This window comes from Brachycentrus maculatus, unplaced genomic scaffold (genome assembly GCF_059751285.1).
Source record: "Brachycentrus maculatus isolate JH-2025_06_01 unplaced genomic scaffold, ASM5975128v1 h1tg000173l, whole genome shotgun sequence".
Lineage (NCBI taxonomy): Eukaryota > Metazoa > Arthropoda > Insecta > Trichoptera > Brachycentridae > Brachycentrus > Brachycentrus maculatus.
Genome location: NW_028280926.1, coordinates 1,512,607 through 1,529,661, shown reverse-complemented (window position 1 = coordinate 1,529,661; position 17,055 = coordinate 1,512,607). Strand labels below are relative to the sequence as shown.

The following is a 17,055-nucleotide window of genomic DNA, read 5'->3' as shown; positions in this document are numbered from 1 at the left end:
GGTACCCGAGAATATTTGTGGTTTCGGATAATGAAAGAGGATCGACTCACGGCGCCCCTCTTGAATTTCTACGGCGCACCAGGGCGCCGCGGCGCACACTTTGGGAACCCCTGCTGTAGTGTAATAACTGTTAGCCGTGAAATATATTATTGTATTATTGTTTTTTACATCGATACAGAAGAGTAGTCTTTTCTAAAAACGTAAATCTACATATATACTATATGCCACTATTATAACACAAGAGACTCATTCTTTCCTTCCAACTGCTTATCACAGTTATTTTGGCTAATCTGAACAAGGTCAGGTCTCAATTAGTTCGGATTATCCAGACTGTACTGTAGATTAAATTTCCGCAATATCCATTTTAATGTTTGTGATTTGCTTATCCAGAAAACCCCCACAAAGACGATTCTGGCTCGTTCAGCTCTTGGCTCCATCCCGGAGTGTGCGCCGCCCAGCTGCAACATTTATCTCGTGCCGGAGTTTCCTTATCGTCAGCGCCCAGTCTCCGTGCGTCCTTGCGAGCCGACATCTCTTCCCCCATTCATCTTCTCATCCACTGTCAAGGTATGTAGATCAATTTAAAAAAAATTTGAGATAAGAAAGGTTAAAAGAATGCAGGAAATTGGAAGTTTACTTCTCTGTCCCTCTATATTATTCTTCTGCATTATATAACAAACATATTAAAATAGTTAAGAAACTTTTAGATAAATGTACAGTGAAAGAGTCAAATAAGTTCTTCATGTATAGGTCAATGTATTCATTTAGATATGTATTAAAAGCATAATTTTTATGAAAATGCTAGGTGAGAAGGTTTGGCTCACAGGTAATGTCTTCTTTACATTACTTGATAAAATAATTTTTAAAAATTACTGAAGAGATCCAATTTATGAAATTACTTTGTAAATACTTGTTACCTGAAATGTAAGTGTTTATAAAATGCCTGTTACCTTTTTTAAAAAATAAGTTGTAAAAGTCTTGAATTCTTTAATTGTATACATATATATTTTAAAAATTAAATCAGTGATATTAATAGAGGGTATTACTGAATTAGGGTATTCATGTTTTGTACTGACATATCTTGGTTTTGTATTACATTACTTTATAGTTTTTTCCACTTATTTTTGACCAATGTCCGGGTTTCATCAATAATGACGAACCCCACTCATTGGTCAAATAAAATAAAATTGGGAAAAAAAACTATGTAGTTGTTTGAGTTGTAGCTTTATTATGTGAATTAGGGTAGGTTTGATTTTTTACATATTCATTAACAATTTTAGTGCATCTATGAATGTAAAATTTCTTTATAACATTTTGAGTGTGTCCAAATACTTGTTCACAAAATCTGGATTATCTCCAAATACAGGAGTTATTTTCATATTATTTTTTGGCAAAAAACAATATTTTGCAAACACCTTGTGCTTGTCAAAAACTGTCCCGCATAGACACTATGAGATATGACTATTTATATCATAATTTTAATATTTTGATTTATTTTGCTAATGTGATAAGAAGGCGCGTGATGTATATTTTGTAATCTTTACTAAGGAAATTGTGTTTTGTGTATGTTTTGTAATATCCTGGCTAAAGAGAATATGCAGATTGATGGATATATTTTGAATAGTCCACTTATTGTTTATTTTATCTTCTTAGGTGCATTTTGGAACTCGACACGCTTACGCTTGCTCCAGGGCCGCCACTCATCGCTGGATACGAAGAGAGAAAGGGGGCTCAAGGGGGCTTATCTTGGCGCCCCCTCCTCGTCCTCCACCCACCGCTTCTGTCCTATCTGTCCCCGGTAAGTTTGTAACTTCTATAACCATTGAAATTCATCATTAACCATTCACCGAATAGACTCAGCGGAACTAAGAGACGCCGGACTGACCTGGGAAGGAGATGGCGCGTGACAGAGTGACTTGGAGACGTTTCGTGTTGGCCATATGCTCCATCTAGGGAGCGAACATGGAAAGAAGAAGAATAACCATTGAAATACAGCAGCTATCTCAATTAACTAGCCCATGATTAAAATTAATTTATTGTTTGTAATGTTTTTTATTTTTAATTTTTAATCTGGATTGTTCTAGATAAGCAAACTTTGGTCACGGATGCGGGGAAGCTGAATGTGTTGGACGGCCTCCTGAAGCGGCTTAAAGCTCAGGGACATAGGGTGTTGATCTACTCCCAGATGACCAAGATGATTGACCTGTTAGAGGTAAGACATTTTCATTATGCTACATATATCGTAGTCATACAGGTGAAAGTGACCAAGTGCATTTTTTACCAAAACATGATCATTGCCTATTTGATATCTTACTAGCTTAATATTGCTCTGAAAAAAATCCAAAAGGATTTTAAACTTGGATGTATAATATATTGACTTGTTAAGAATGACTAACTGCATTGATGTTTATTTTCTTACCAAGCAAAAGTGACTTTAATGGCCCTAGTGAACATTTTACGTTTTGTTAGTTACTTGGTCACTTTCTCCTGTACGACTACGATATAACTCTGATTTGAATTCCATTTTGACACCTCAACAAAATGAAGAAGAATATGAAACCTGTCATAGGCTGGTTTATCACTTTATACACGTGTAACATTCATCATTCTACCCATGATTTACAAACACATTACTTAAATTTTTGGAACTCACAAATATGAAATGATTCATACATAGCTTTTTGCGAGTTCGTGGCAGTATCTGTGGATGATTTAAGTAAGCTTTTTATTTAGCAAATACAGATTTTAAAACTATGAAATATCCTTACTGAAATATTTTATATACTGGGAAACACCTAAAAACATGATTTAAATTTTTTATTAAGCCTATAATCTCCGTGCTGGAGGTCTTGGGATCAATTCCCAGGGTCTAATTAATAAACTCAAGTGAATTTCATTCCACTACTTATTTAAAAGTTATAGAATGACTAATTCATCAAAAAAGTATTGAAAAATTCATAAAAATTACTGTTCCAGTCTTTCTTGTGTTGAAATGAAATGCTAGCGACTAAATTGCTTAAAAATAATGCTTCTAATTTCCTATTTTTCTCACACAGCAAGGGGCATACTGAGTTTGCATTGTAATGTTACCAAACCACCTGTGTATTGAAATTTCTCATTGAAATTTCACCTCAATAGAGAATGATATTCAAATAAGAGAATGATATGACGGTCGTGAGCTCCGTAAATGCCCAGACTTCCATATTCTACTTCATCTTTGATGAGATGTAAAAAAATAATATGAAAATAACTCCTGTAATTGGAGATAACCCAGATTTTGTGAACAAGTATTTGGACACACTCAAAATGTTGTAAATAAATTATTTGGTCAAATTATAAGCTTAAATAATAAAAATGAAAATGATATTTTCTGGCGTTTCTCGTGTGTGTGATTATAATCCAGGATTCGGACCTCACATACTAATAAAAGAGTTTCTGCTAAATAAAAAAGCTTCTTCTCATCTCACCAAAAGATGTCTCTAGAGAAATTCTAGTGATTCAAGAACAATGTTTCAAAATTGGTTCATATATATAGAACTTCCAAGAATTTGAAAAGTGTGGTTGTCAATAATGGGTAGAATTGGTGAATGTTATTCGTGTGTAAAGTGATCACTTAAACTAGCCTATGACGGTCGTCAGCCCCGTAAATGCCCCGACTTCCATATTCTACTTCAACTTTGATGAGATTTAAAAAAAATAATAAATCCCGATAATATTTTCACCAACGTTTTTCATACCATTTTGCCATTTCGGCGCCAATATCTCGAACAAAAAATGGCCTAGCGAATCGGAATCCCATTGCATTTGCGATTTCGAAATATGACAAACGCGGATTTTTTCGCATCATTTGAATCCCGGCGCATTCACGCCATTGCGGCAACGATAATTAACGAGCCGTGTCAAACAAGAAAAAACGCGGCGGAACGCTAATCACCCGACAGCCGATCTTATCACAATTGGGCGCCAAAATTACATTTCCCGCGTAAAAGGCGATTAGCGCCGAGTCGCGGCCGCGGGAAAATTGGAAAAGCGACTCCATTGTGCGGTACAGAATTATGCAACTGCTCCTAGATGGCCGCGCGTAAAATAAAAATGGCAAAAATTATCATCAAAACGCAAAAAGTGGTAAAAATGATTATATATTTTCACATCTCAACAAAGATGAAAAAGTTTTATTTATTGTTTCGGCATTCACTTTGTTGTACCACATGATGAAATTGTAAAAGAAAAACGCTTGATTTTTACCACTTGAGTTTATTTTATTATGACGACTAGTTTCGGAAGCTATGCTTCCATCTTCAGGTTTAAATATAAACTCTAAAAAAATATATAGTTTATATTTAGACGTGAAGATGGAAGCATAGCTTCCGAAACTAGAATATGGAATTTCATTGATTGATGCGGCAGTCACTTTGTGGTAATATCCATCAATTTTCAAGGCCGATGGCCGTGCGTAAAATGAAAATAGCAAAAATTATCATCAAAACACAAAAAAGTGTTGAAAAATTATTGCGGTAAAATCTATCCATTTTTAATTAATGTTTTACTTAGTAAATACCACAGTAAATACCATAAAGTGGTTTTTCTCTAAGTAAAACATTGATTAAAAATTCCATATTCTTCTTCACCTTTGATGAGATGTCAAAAAATAATATGAAAATCAAGTTGCGGACTAATCGAATACTGGACCTTAAGACTCCCCCCTTGAGCGATGATAATTGTCCGAAAGCTGTGGCAACCGCAATCAGTCGAGATAATGGTCGCCCGTTTGCATAATGTGCGGGGAGATCGCGGATCGCCTTTCCGAGTGGCGGGGGTGTGTGAATCCGCCATTGTTGCGCAGGCCGCCATGATTGAATTATTGCCGTTTAATGACATGTGAATTTGTAATACACGACCATAATGCAGATATGACCCGATTTCCATTGCCCGACATTGCTGTTTCCGATTAGACGTAACTAAGCTACCATCACGCCGCTTCCGCGGGGTAGGCAGAGAGAAAAGTACGTCACACCAATCTGTCTTTGCAAGCAATATTCACTTCTTCTGCATTCGTGTATCCTCTCATATTTACCCGCCTATTTTTTTTCTTTATTTTAAATTCTTTTGCATTACATAAATTCAAAAACAAAAAATATTAATAAAAAATAAAAATGAATACAAAAAAGATCCCACAAAGGCATGGCCTGTGTGTGGGTATACAGAATAAATAATCATAGTACAGGGTATAAGGGTATAGGTTTCTAAGTATAATTAGTCAATACAAAATACAAAAAACTTAATATAAAATACAAAAAAAATACTTGACTCTCAGTAAGCAATATTTTTTTTTAAAATTAAAACTTAAAAAACATAAAAAAGATGACAAAGTAAAAAAGTAAAAAGCTAGCGATCATGTGCTAAATGAAAAAGGAGCTTAAATCTGTCTCTTCTATAAATAATCTAAGCAAATTTTTAAATTTACACGAACTTAGGGAATTAACATCTAACAAATAGTCTTTGTGGAATAAGTTGAACAGTTTTGGAGCTATGAAAAATGAGTGTCTTTGCGCATATAATTCCTACTATTGACCCTATAATTCCGACTATTGACCTGACCACTTTCAAGTATTTGATATTCTTGATTACGCCAGGTTTTCTTCGGTCTTCCATTGAGGTATTATTTTACGAAAATGGCGCCGTGCAAATCATCCAAAATTCTTATTATTATTCTACTACCAACTACATTCGCCTCATAAATTTGTTTTACTGTTCTTTCTTTGCTCATTCGTTCACAAGCCCAAACCATCGCAACACATCTTAGTTTAATCGATAATGCTTATCTTAGCCTTGCATTATTTCCTTCTATCAACATTCGAACATCTATCATACATGGTTTTGCCGCACTGAGAGATCGCATTTCGATTGCACTCAGTCTACTTTCATCCTTCTATTACCAACTCCATGCTTCACTCCCATATATCAGATGTAATCGTCGTTATTATTTCGTTTTGCATTGCGCCTATTAAATATTACATGTCGTCTTCCTGTTATGCTTAATATTATCTTTACATCGATACACCTATGCGAGATGGGAACAAGACCAAATACGTAATTGTGATAAATCTACCGTGAAATTTATCATTGTATAAAAAAACACTTCCGCTCATATCTCAGCGTCGAAATTTAAACAAATTATTATTGTTTTCCGCAATAATATATGTAACGATAAAAGTTTTGTTGACCTGTTGTCCAATTTAATATCCGTATTCAGAAATCGTGTCACAATTTCACCTTTAAAGACAATATAATAATACTTAATTAAATAAAATTAATTTTTTTTTTCTAAACACTTTTTTTTTGGTACTTTTTTCCCAACAGTTTCGACTAGCACCTTGTAATCATCAGGGATGGATGTGTAGTATCCGTCTCAGAAGTACATGTTCATACCTAAAGATGACAGGACGCTTGTCGAAACCGGTTTAAAAAAAAAACGGTTAAAAACAGTATGAGTATTATTTTATAAAATATGCAACTAGTATCAGCAAAAAACATTCAAGATTTAAAAAAAATATAGATCGGATGGATCCTCAAACCTTGTATCCAAGTCTTATCCAGATAAAACCATAAATTTTCTAGTAAAATATTGTCGCTCTGTATCCCATGTGCATAAAATCAATGTTAACGCAGCCCGTTTCTGTCAGAGTTTGTGGATTTCGAACCCACCTTCCCACAATTTGATACCTATTACTAAAATGAGGCGCTAAGGCTCACGAAAATAGGATAAAATTTAAATCGCCAAAAATTATCTTTAAAAAAAAAAATAAGTTTATATAATTGGTATTTACTTGACTTTTTTTTATGACTAATATTGAAAGTAAAAATATATCGTTTTTCTTTCTCAATACATCGCATATTGACTATCATCAGGCAAGAAATGAAAAATGGCAGTGACTGCTAGTATCAGCTGACTTTTGAAAATAAATGGGACAGGACGTGGGTGCGTTTGAAAGAATTTTGTGAACCTCATTAGCCAGTTAACAATAAAATTTTTCATGGTATTAATTAAAAAAAAAAAATGTTTTTCCGAAAACGCCTTCTAATGTCACGTTAACGCCCGTTTGCACACAAACAATGCACCGATGCATTTTACATAACGTTAAGTAATTGCACTTGCATTTTCACTCGGAGTAAACAGTGCCGCGAAACTTGGCTGTGTTCATGAATCAATCAAAAGTCCGACGCGCATCCCACATACTGCAATTTGCCATAATGCTTGCCTTAATGCAATTGCTAAAACAAATAAAAAATACGGCTGTGAGGTGACCACTTTTTAAAAACTTCGACGTATCGTGGGACACGAATCTTGGTATTTTATTAATTTATATTGATATTTAAGTGATCACTTTACACACGTGTAACATTTACCGATTCTACCCATTATTGACAACCGCACTACTCAAATTCTTGAAAGTTCTATATTATCTTTTTTGTAGTCATCCAGTAAGAGTATGTTTCTGCCAATGCCAAGCCTCATTTTTGACATTGGCAGAAACATCCTCTCACTAGACTGCAAAAAAACTTAATAAAAAAACTGTTTGTTTTTATTATTTACCAATATACTTCAATTTTATATTATTTCTGTGAGCCTAAGCAGTTCATTATTAGAAATAGGTATCAAATTGTGGTAGAGTGGGTTCGAACCGAGAAACTCTGACTCATGAGTCCGCGACATTACCCACGGGACCACAACCCGACACAAGTTGAATTTCGGTCGTATCAACTTTAGGTTAAAAAGCATTCTTGGTCACCCGGGTCCCGCTTACATTATAAGCACATAACGTCGGCATTAGGTAATAATGTATGTAATTTGTTATGCAGGTTCGTTTGCAATAATCGATACGCGATCACGAACCATTGACACGTGATTGACGAGCCGATCATGTCAAAAATTTCACAACCTCACTGGAGACGGGGACTGTGTGAAACCGCATTATAATCGCTAATTGGGATAATCGACGATTATCATGCGCCACAGGGTGTTCCAAAAGCTTATAAGATATGTTTCCTCTTATCACGTTGCGAATCTAGCGGTTAAGATTGTCTATTTTTTTTAGTTTTGCTAAATTGTTACGACTGATTATACCCGGTTGCATCGAAAAAACAAGACTCCCGTTTTGTCGGTATATAATGCTTTCTTTGAACTCAATTTTTACTAAAATGGTGCGTAGGGTTTTGGTGTCTACTAAATTGTATTTTATCGTTGAAAAAACACATAAAAATAAGTTTTGTGACAATTGTTTCGCTTTGTTATGGCATTTTCAAACGAATATAGTGAGCCTTGTTAATACTTAAACTTACATATGGTTCTTCATCTATGTTAAAATGGGAATCAAAATATGGTGTAAATATAGGTTACTTTCGCATTCTAACGATGTTTTTTTCTTCTTCTAATGTAGGAATACATGTGGCACAGAAAACATAAGTACATGAGACTCGACGGCTCCTCCAAGATATCGGCCAGGAGGGACATGGTGGCCGACTTCCAGGCTAGGTCCGACATCTTCGTCTTCCTGCTCAGCACGAGAGCCGGAGGACTCGGCATCAACCTGACTGCTGCGGACACGGTGAGCGAATAAAAACGTTTAATTTATTTTTTTTAATTATCAATTTATCAATCAAAGTATGTATTATACCCTGTCGTATTCCACAAACTGGTTAAACGATAGCCCATACAAAAACTACTTACTATCACGTGATACCAAAGTGCAATACCAAACAATTCCGACAGAACTTGAAATATTAGGGAACCAAATACTTCAATAACCTTCCTATATCGATAGAAACAAAAAAATAATGACATTAAAATGCTAAAAAATAAATTAAATGGCTTATATACATGTTAATATAAGAAAAACAACACAATAAAAAATAAATTATATCACCCACAAACACAAACAATATTTAATAAGTGTCAGTCCCTCTCCAAGCACAAGAGCTTAGTCTCTTTATTGGAGAGAACTGCGTTTTTAATTTTAAGATTGTAAAATAGAAATTTCTAGAAAATTAAGTATATTATAAAAAAAACTCTTTAACTAAATTAAATAAAAAAAAAAACCAGCACACCACTTCCCTGCAGGGGTAGGCAAAGAGAATATAACGCCATATCTATCTTTCTGTCAGTGATATTTTACCCCTATCCGCACACAATTGATGCACAGGGGAGTACATCAGATCGATGCTGTGTTAACCTGATCGTGCTCCAGAATACAGTATATAGGAATGGATTGGTATAGTTATAGATATGGATAATAAAATATATAGGATTTGACCCGTAATATTTAACATGCTAATAAGTTTTATAATATGGCGACAATTAGCGTTTGTATTTTTACATGTTTCTATTTTACGAATAGCAGCCATTTTGATTAGCCCCTGTAATAGTAGCGAGGTTCTGTCTTTACGAGTTCTACGTTTAAGGTGCTTAAATAATTTAAAAAGTCGAGTTATTTTCTGAAAAGCCATCAACTTATATTCTAAATGGTTTAAGTGCCAACCGCTGTTTATTTTGTATGCACATTTGGCTATGGCTATGAAAACTAAAAAAATTGACCGGTTTGGCCAGGTTATTTAATCGACGTTTGTTTGATTTTTTAAAAACTTTTTAACATTTATTATTTAAACAGGGAGGTAGTCCACTACGAAAAAAAATTGTGACGAGAGCTTAAAATACTATTTAGCGCTCGTTAGATTATCCAAACATAAAAATAATGAATTAACAATGCGTTGTAATTGGTATATATAATACATTCCTAATGATATCTATGTGTGTAATTGATTACTTTTATTATTACATGAAAATAAGACATTTGTAATATCTATCCATTTTTAATATTAAATATGTTTGGCAAATACCACTATTTCTCAAAATGTATTTTGACAAGTGTTTCGATGCATTTCACGTCATTTTCAAAAACCATTTTATAATTTTTATACCCCGCGTTTGAAAATGATAACATCGAAACACATGTCGCAATAAATTTGATGCATCGAAACACATGTCACAATAGATTTGATGCATCAAAACACATGTCACAATAGATTTTAATAATAATGGTATTTACCAAGTAAAATTTCAATTAAAAAAAAATACTTTAATTCATTTCTTAAGAGATGCAGTCTTAATGACAAACTAATGTACGGAATAAACAAGTATTTAAGAACTTTTTCCTTCGGCTTTTTTTTTCACGCAACACATTTCAAACGCATGAAAATTTTTTCCTATATGGCTATTATTAATGTGCTACGTTCCAGATTTAACTTTTAATAAATTACGAGCATTTAATCGCCTTTCGGCTTCTTTTGAAAACTTGGCCCGGTTTAATTTGATTCTCGTTTTCATTAACCCCCAAACGGGTCATTACTCTGGGGGTGTTTCTCGCGACGGGAAAATTTCTGCTCGTATTACAAAACCTCGCCGACTTTCCAACTTGACACATTCGAGCATTTCGAGAATACCTGTTCCGTTTTAAAATTAGACAAAAATCTAATTGTGAATGTGATGAGACGTCATCACAAGATGTCCCTCATTCAGTGTGGGTTTGTGCAATTTTCGAAAAAGATAGATTTAAATTGGAAACAGAATATGCAAAAGAAGGTATGCAGTTGACAAAAATTGATGAGGCAATAGGACATAAAGATCTATCAGATAAAGTGCTGTCTTATTTAGAAAATATGACAAGACGAATAAGACAAATAAATGAGCTATGTGACAAATCTTGATCGAAATAAGATATTGAATCCATTTGTATCTATTGTATTGTTTTTAGGGATGAACCTTATCCATTTATTATATTACTATTTATATATAATAATAATAAATATATAAATATATAATAAATATATAATAATATTATTAACTATACACATTCACCATAATTTTTTAAGACATGTAAACTAAATATGGTACAACATTTTGAGTGTGTCCAAATACTTGTTCACAAAATCTGGATTATCTCCAATTACAGGAGTTATTTTCATATTATTTTTGACATCTCATCAAAGATGAAGAAGAATATGGAATATATTTCCATATTCTTCTTCATCTTTGATGAGATGTCAAAAACAATATGAAAATAACTCCTGTAATTGGAGATAATCCAGATTTTGTGAACAAGTATTTGGACACACTCAAAATGTTGTAAATAAATTGTCTGGTCAAATTATAAGCTTAAATAATAAAAATGAAAATGGTATTTTCTGGCGTTTCTCATGTGTGTGATTATAATCCAGGATTCGGATCTCACATACTAATATAAGAGTTTCTGCTTAATAAAAAGCTTCTTAACATCTCACCAATAGATGTCTCTAGTGAAGTTCTAGTGATTCAAGAACAAGGTTTCTAAATTGGTTCATATATACAGAACTTCCAAGAATTTGAGCAGTGTGGTTGTCAATAATGGGTAAAATTGGTGAATGTTACACGTGTGTAAAGTGATCACTTAAACCAGCCTATGACGGTCGTCAGCCCCGTAAATGCCCAGACTTCCATATTCTTCTTCATCTTTGATGAGATGTCAAAAATAATGTAAATATAGTACATTGGCAAGGATAATTTTCTTATTCATTTGGTCGATTCAATAACCGCGGTTGTTTCGCGGTTGCACTCTCGGGGGTGGCGTGCCTAGATCGGTATCTGGCCGTTTGACTTTGTCCGTTTGACCCGCGCCCGATATCGGGGCGACCACCCCTGGACGTCTTTGCTTTGGCCAGGCGAGCTAAATTGAGACTTTTGCATATTAACATACCCGCAAACAGCATATTTTTCTTTGAACTCTTATTGTACGCCTGTGAATGCCATATATTTTTTTATGAAATCGTTAGAGATAACTTGCCTTTGAAAATAAACGAAGTAACTTAACATTACGCCACTTTACCGCAGGGGAAGGCAGAGAGAATAGAACACCACACTACTCGCAAACATTTTTCACCTCTTCCACATTCATGCGTCTCCTCAATATATCCCCGCCGATTATTCCGACTCATGACTTAACCACTGACCTGATCTGATCAAGTATTTGAAATACTTGATTATTCCAAGTTTTTCTCAGTGTTCCTTTGCTCCTATTTCCAACATTGCAGCTACATACGCCCGTGTTTTTATATTCAGTGCCAGGAAATCTTTTGAAAAAATAGTTTTTTTACCGCAATGGCAGTGCCATGTGTAAAGCGAAACAGCAATACACGCAAAAATAAACATTGCTCATGGGGGACAATGTGATTTTCGACAGCTGCTTAATATTATATACTCTCAAACATTGTGAAATTAAACATATTAGAAATGTGTGCTTGCTTTTTCTTTCTTTTCCATGTAACCAGACTGAGCCACAGCAATGCGTGGCTGGATACAGGTAGTTAAAAATAGAACACTTTCACCGAGACGTAATTTTAATAAATGAATTCGGAATTTTCCCATTTTCTTTAGTTTATCGTCTTACATTTCCTATACACCGAATGCCAAAACCTCGGCAATGATTTCGCGGACCATATCGTTATCTGGAATATGTCACTTCCTAACTATAAAACAATGATAATTACAGTATTTCAGGCTAATGCATAATTCCTTATTTTAAATGTTCATCCTTGTTTAGATTAGTACTTTTTGAATAAATAATATACTTAAAAGAGAAAACATTATTTTGTAATAATAATAATAATAAAACCCTTATCCGCACCCCAATGGTGCATAGGGCACTGTGTCATATAAACGCAGTGTTATCTTGATCGTTTACACATGAAGGAAAGGTGATCAGCCCTCCGCTTCAGGTACCAGTCCATGGTAATATTGAATAAATATTACAGTGAAAAAATCACTTATATAGGGTCCGCCATCTAAAGTTTTTTTTTTCAACTAGTGCTTATTTCGTGAATGGTAACACTTAGCTCATGTCTGATTTGACAGATAATTAGTTTTATCCTTCCGCTGAGCGAATATGGTTGTGTATACGCTTGAACAACGCTGGGAAATATTGCGACATTACTTTGAAAATCAAGGGTCCGCCAAATAACTTTTTTTTTTGAAAATGCTATAAAAAACATCGAGTGTAGCTTCGGCTGTGTGGCACGTAGCGCCGTCCTGTTGAAACCAAATGTTGCCAATATCCTCCTCTTCAATTTTTGTGAACAAAAATCCGTTCAACATATTTTATTGGTGCGGATTTTGGTCCAGAGGCATAATTGGGCCATTTTTCTTTGAAAATGAGCAAGGAGTGGCCGTTACAGTCAATGGCGATCGTTATCGGGCCATGTTGAACGGATTTTTGTTCACAAAAATTGAAGAGGAGGATATTGGCAACATTTGGTTTCAACAGGACGGCGCTACGTGCCACACAGCCGAAGCTACACTCGATGTTTTTTATAGCATTTTCAAAAAAAAAAAGTTATTTGGCGGACCCTTTATATTTATTTTACCCCCCTTGGGTAATCGAACCCGGGACCTCCAGAACGGTAGCCGAGCGTGCTGACCATTACACTACGGAGGCGGACAAATCTTTCGCCTTTTTTTAAATTTTATTTTATACAAGATGTAATATATTATGTACGTTAGATTAAATTCATCTAATATGTTAATAACACATTTCCTTCACATACGATGTGTTCATTGTCAGAAGTAATAATTTAATCGTCATGTTTTTTTAGCCGGGATTCGTCACGATTTTTTAGTCGGTAGTCGTAAGCAAATACTTATTTTTGTAAGTGAATACAAATTTGTATTGACACGAAATACACTGTTTCTTTTTCCTTTTCTTGTTTTAACACACAACGCGGCGATCTTTATCACGAATTGTTCACACGTTTAGTTTTTTCCTGTTTCAAATTGTATTTTAATCGCTTCCATTATAGTCTGATCGAACACGCGCTGTTATTGTTGTTTTTTTTCACCTATTTCTAAATGGGAGAAAAACGCTGTTTCAAAATGCTAACAAGAAACGAATAAAAAAAGAATATTCAAGTCCATATTATATCGCTCACTCCTGAATCAACTCCTCACTCACGTCATAAATCAAAAAACTTGATTTTTCAGGAGAACGTTTTTTATGTTTAAAAATATATTAAAAATAAATATCAAGCCGCTTTTTGAACTTTTTACTCTGCAACAGATCTTTTTAGGTAAAACCTGAAGGTTTTTTCTCCATTTGAAAAATATTTAGTTTATTTAAAAAAAATTATTAAACGATACATTTTCTTCAAATTGCAAAAACAACATTTTCTGCCCTGTAGCGGGTTAATATTAAGTTTAAAATATTCTTCTTTTGCTGGGATTTAGTACATTTTCTGGGCATTCCGAAAACATGTACAACTGAAAATTGACGATTTTTGATTTATGACGTTCTTGAAAGGAGTGAACGATGTATAAAAAAAAGTATTTTGGTAAATGTATAGTACGTTCCAAAATTAAAGTTAAAACAATATTTCGTTGCTTTTTATATTTTCATGAATAAATTTGGTAATCACTTTGTAGGCGGCGTGGCGTAGTTGGGTAAACGCTCGACTGCGAAACTGATATCGTGGGTTCGACTCCTAATACCACTTAAAAACTCTACTTCACGACTTGTAGTTTAAAGTTTATACTGTTTATATAGGGGTTCGATTCCCAGGGGGGGGGGTCAAATAAATATAAGTGATTTTTTCACTCTAATATTACTCTGGACTGGCACCTGAAGCGGTGGGCTGCCTTTCTGTGTTAACGATCAAGATAGCACTGCGAGATATGATGCAGTACCCTATGCACCATTGGGTCGCGGATAAGGGTTGTTGATATAGTTTATATGTCAAATTTTAATGTGATAAGTTCCTGATTTCACTTTTAATAAATTACGGACATTTAATCGCATTTCGGCACTTTTTGTTAAAATAAGTTTGTGACAATTGTTTCGCCTTGTTATGGCATTATCAAACTACTGTGAAGATTGAATGGACTGCGGGTTCTTTAATAGCTTTACAAGTCTAGGTCCTTACGTAATAATTAGTCTTCAGTGATAAGTATGGAAGAATCCCATAGTGAAGAGAACTTAACTATCGTTCTAATCGATATCGAAAATACATAATTTTTATATTATTTTATTTTACTTACATAAACGCCCGGAGGGCTTTTACGTTTACGTTAAATGCAAGTTACAAAAAATATAAAATTGTCTTAAGAATACAGACAAGCACATTTAAATACATAATATTACAAGAAAGTATGTTCTACATTACATAAATTTGTCACTTAATTACATAAATAGCCTTGCTGCCATTAATCTATAATGCGTTATCATATATTTTTCATAAATAATTCTGTCGAATTTCGCGCATGACATTTAAAAGAAATAGATTAATGGAATCATTACCAGTTTACGACAAATGATAAAATGTTCAATCCGTTCGTAATCCATTACTCCACCGGCCGCGCTAACGACCCTTTGTCTCCCCGGCCTTCCTCGGCCGCTACAGCCTCTGCCCGTGCAGGTTACCGAGCGGAGAACAATTGGGCAATTAGTGTATTAATGTCTCTATCAAATGTGTAGCATTGTCCGCGCGCTAGTCGTGCCTGGGACCCCCACGTGGTTGCGTAACTCGGACATTCGTAAGGCAATTCAATTGTTCGATTGTGCGATGGGACCTTTACGTCCGTTTTCTCGCCGCCTGGTTCCCCGACATTTTTTTTCTCTCTTTTGAGACTGTTGTAATTGATGTGGGTTTTTTATTTCGCTTTTACGGCTGGAAATTGTTGTTTTGTAATCAGAATTTTACCGATTTATGCAATGTTATTTTGCATGTGTTTTCTCTACTTATTTATCAAAATAAAGTGATTGCTTATCAGTTTTTAGGAATATCTTCTTATCGTCAGCGAACATGTCGTAGTCATACAGGAGATAGTGACCAAGTGCATTGTTTTACAAAAACGTGATCATTGACTATTTGATATCTTACTAGCTTAATATTGCCCTGAAAAAATCCCAAAGGATTTTAAACTTGGAAGTATAATATATTGACCAGTTAAAAATGACTAACTGCATTGGTGTTTATTTTCTTGCTAAGCAATAGTGACTTAAATGGCCCTCCTGAACATTTTACGTTTTGGTAGTTGGTCACTTTCTTCTGTACGACTACGATATTAGATTTATAATGAGAGAATTGATAGAGAAATATCTAATTTAGTATGCTCCACCTATAAAGGATCGTATTAGACTCGTTTTGTGTTTATAACAGCCGATATAATCAATATTTTCATTCATCATTTTCTTTTGGAAAATTTGTAAAATCGTAAAATCGTTGTTTTCGTAAGTTGGTTATGAATAAAGTCACAGAAACGATGGACTTATTTTAATATTGGTGACATTGCTAAATTATTGGCGGCTCTATTTGTTGATGTCTATGCTTCACCCTCCCACCCCCCGTTCATATTATGACACAAATGGCAGTGTAGTGGTAAACAAACAATCCACACTACCACTATTATAGCTCTATAAAGCAGAGACATTTTGGGATACGCCGCATAACACACCCAATGACGTAAAATTGTATGACGTATAGCGATGTCCGTTTTTCGTTTTATTCAAATATGTAATGTTTAAACCTTAATATCTCCCTTACTTCTGTTCAGATTTTAATAAGAATGTTACCGATAGTCTTGTGATTTTTCGTATTAATTTATCAGCCAATAATAACAAATCATGAAATTGATCCATTGTGAAATAATTTATAATATCGTAGAGATATCGCTCATGTAGTGCGACAATGGCGTAATTACACTTTTAGAAATATTACAGGAGATGCTATTCAGACATTGTAGCAACATAAATGGCGCCATTTTACCCAATTCTACAATGACAATTTCACAACAAAATCAATTCTGTCGATGTTTCTCCCGATGTAAAAAGTTTTTCCGCACATTTTGACATATTTAACATGTTTAAAAACAGTGTTATTACGCCATTGTTGCACCGCATGAGCGATATGTGGACCTAGTCCTTGCAAGGCCTTGGGGATAATCCTCCTTTTTGAATCATCGCGTAAATTTCTTATTTTACT

The 17,055-nt window shown here is 34.4% G+C and overlaps 1 protein-coding gene across 1 annotated transcript in view; it reads left to right on the top strand.

Moving 5' to 3' along the window:
• The window catches only part of Ino80 (chromatin-remodeling ATPase INO80), a 124,227-nt gene that overhangs the window by 22,368 nt on the left and 84,804 nt on the right, over positions 1-17,055 (top strand). The window contains exons 17-20 of the mRNA XM_088262156.1: positions 391-567; positions 1,654-1,798; positions 2,085-2,212; positions 8,439-8,606. Of these exons, the coding sequence (XP_088118282.1) occupies positions 391-567; positions 1,654-1,798; positions 2,085-2,212; positions 8,439-8,606 (618 nt within the window). The remainder of the gene's footprint in view (positions 1-390; positions 568-1,653; positions 1,799-2,084; positions 2,213-8,438; positions 8,607-17,055) is intronic.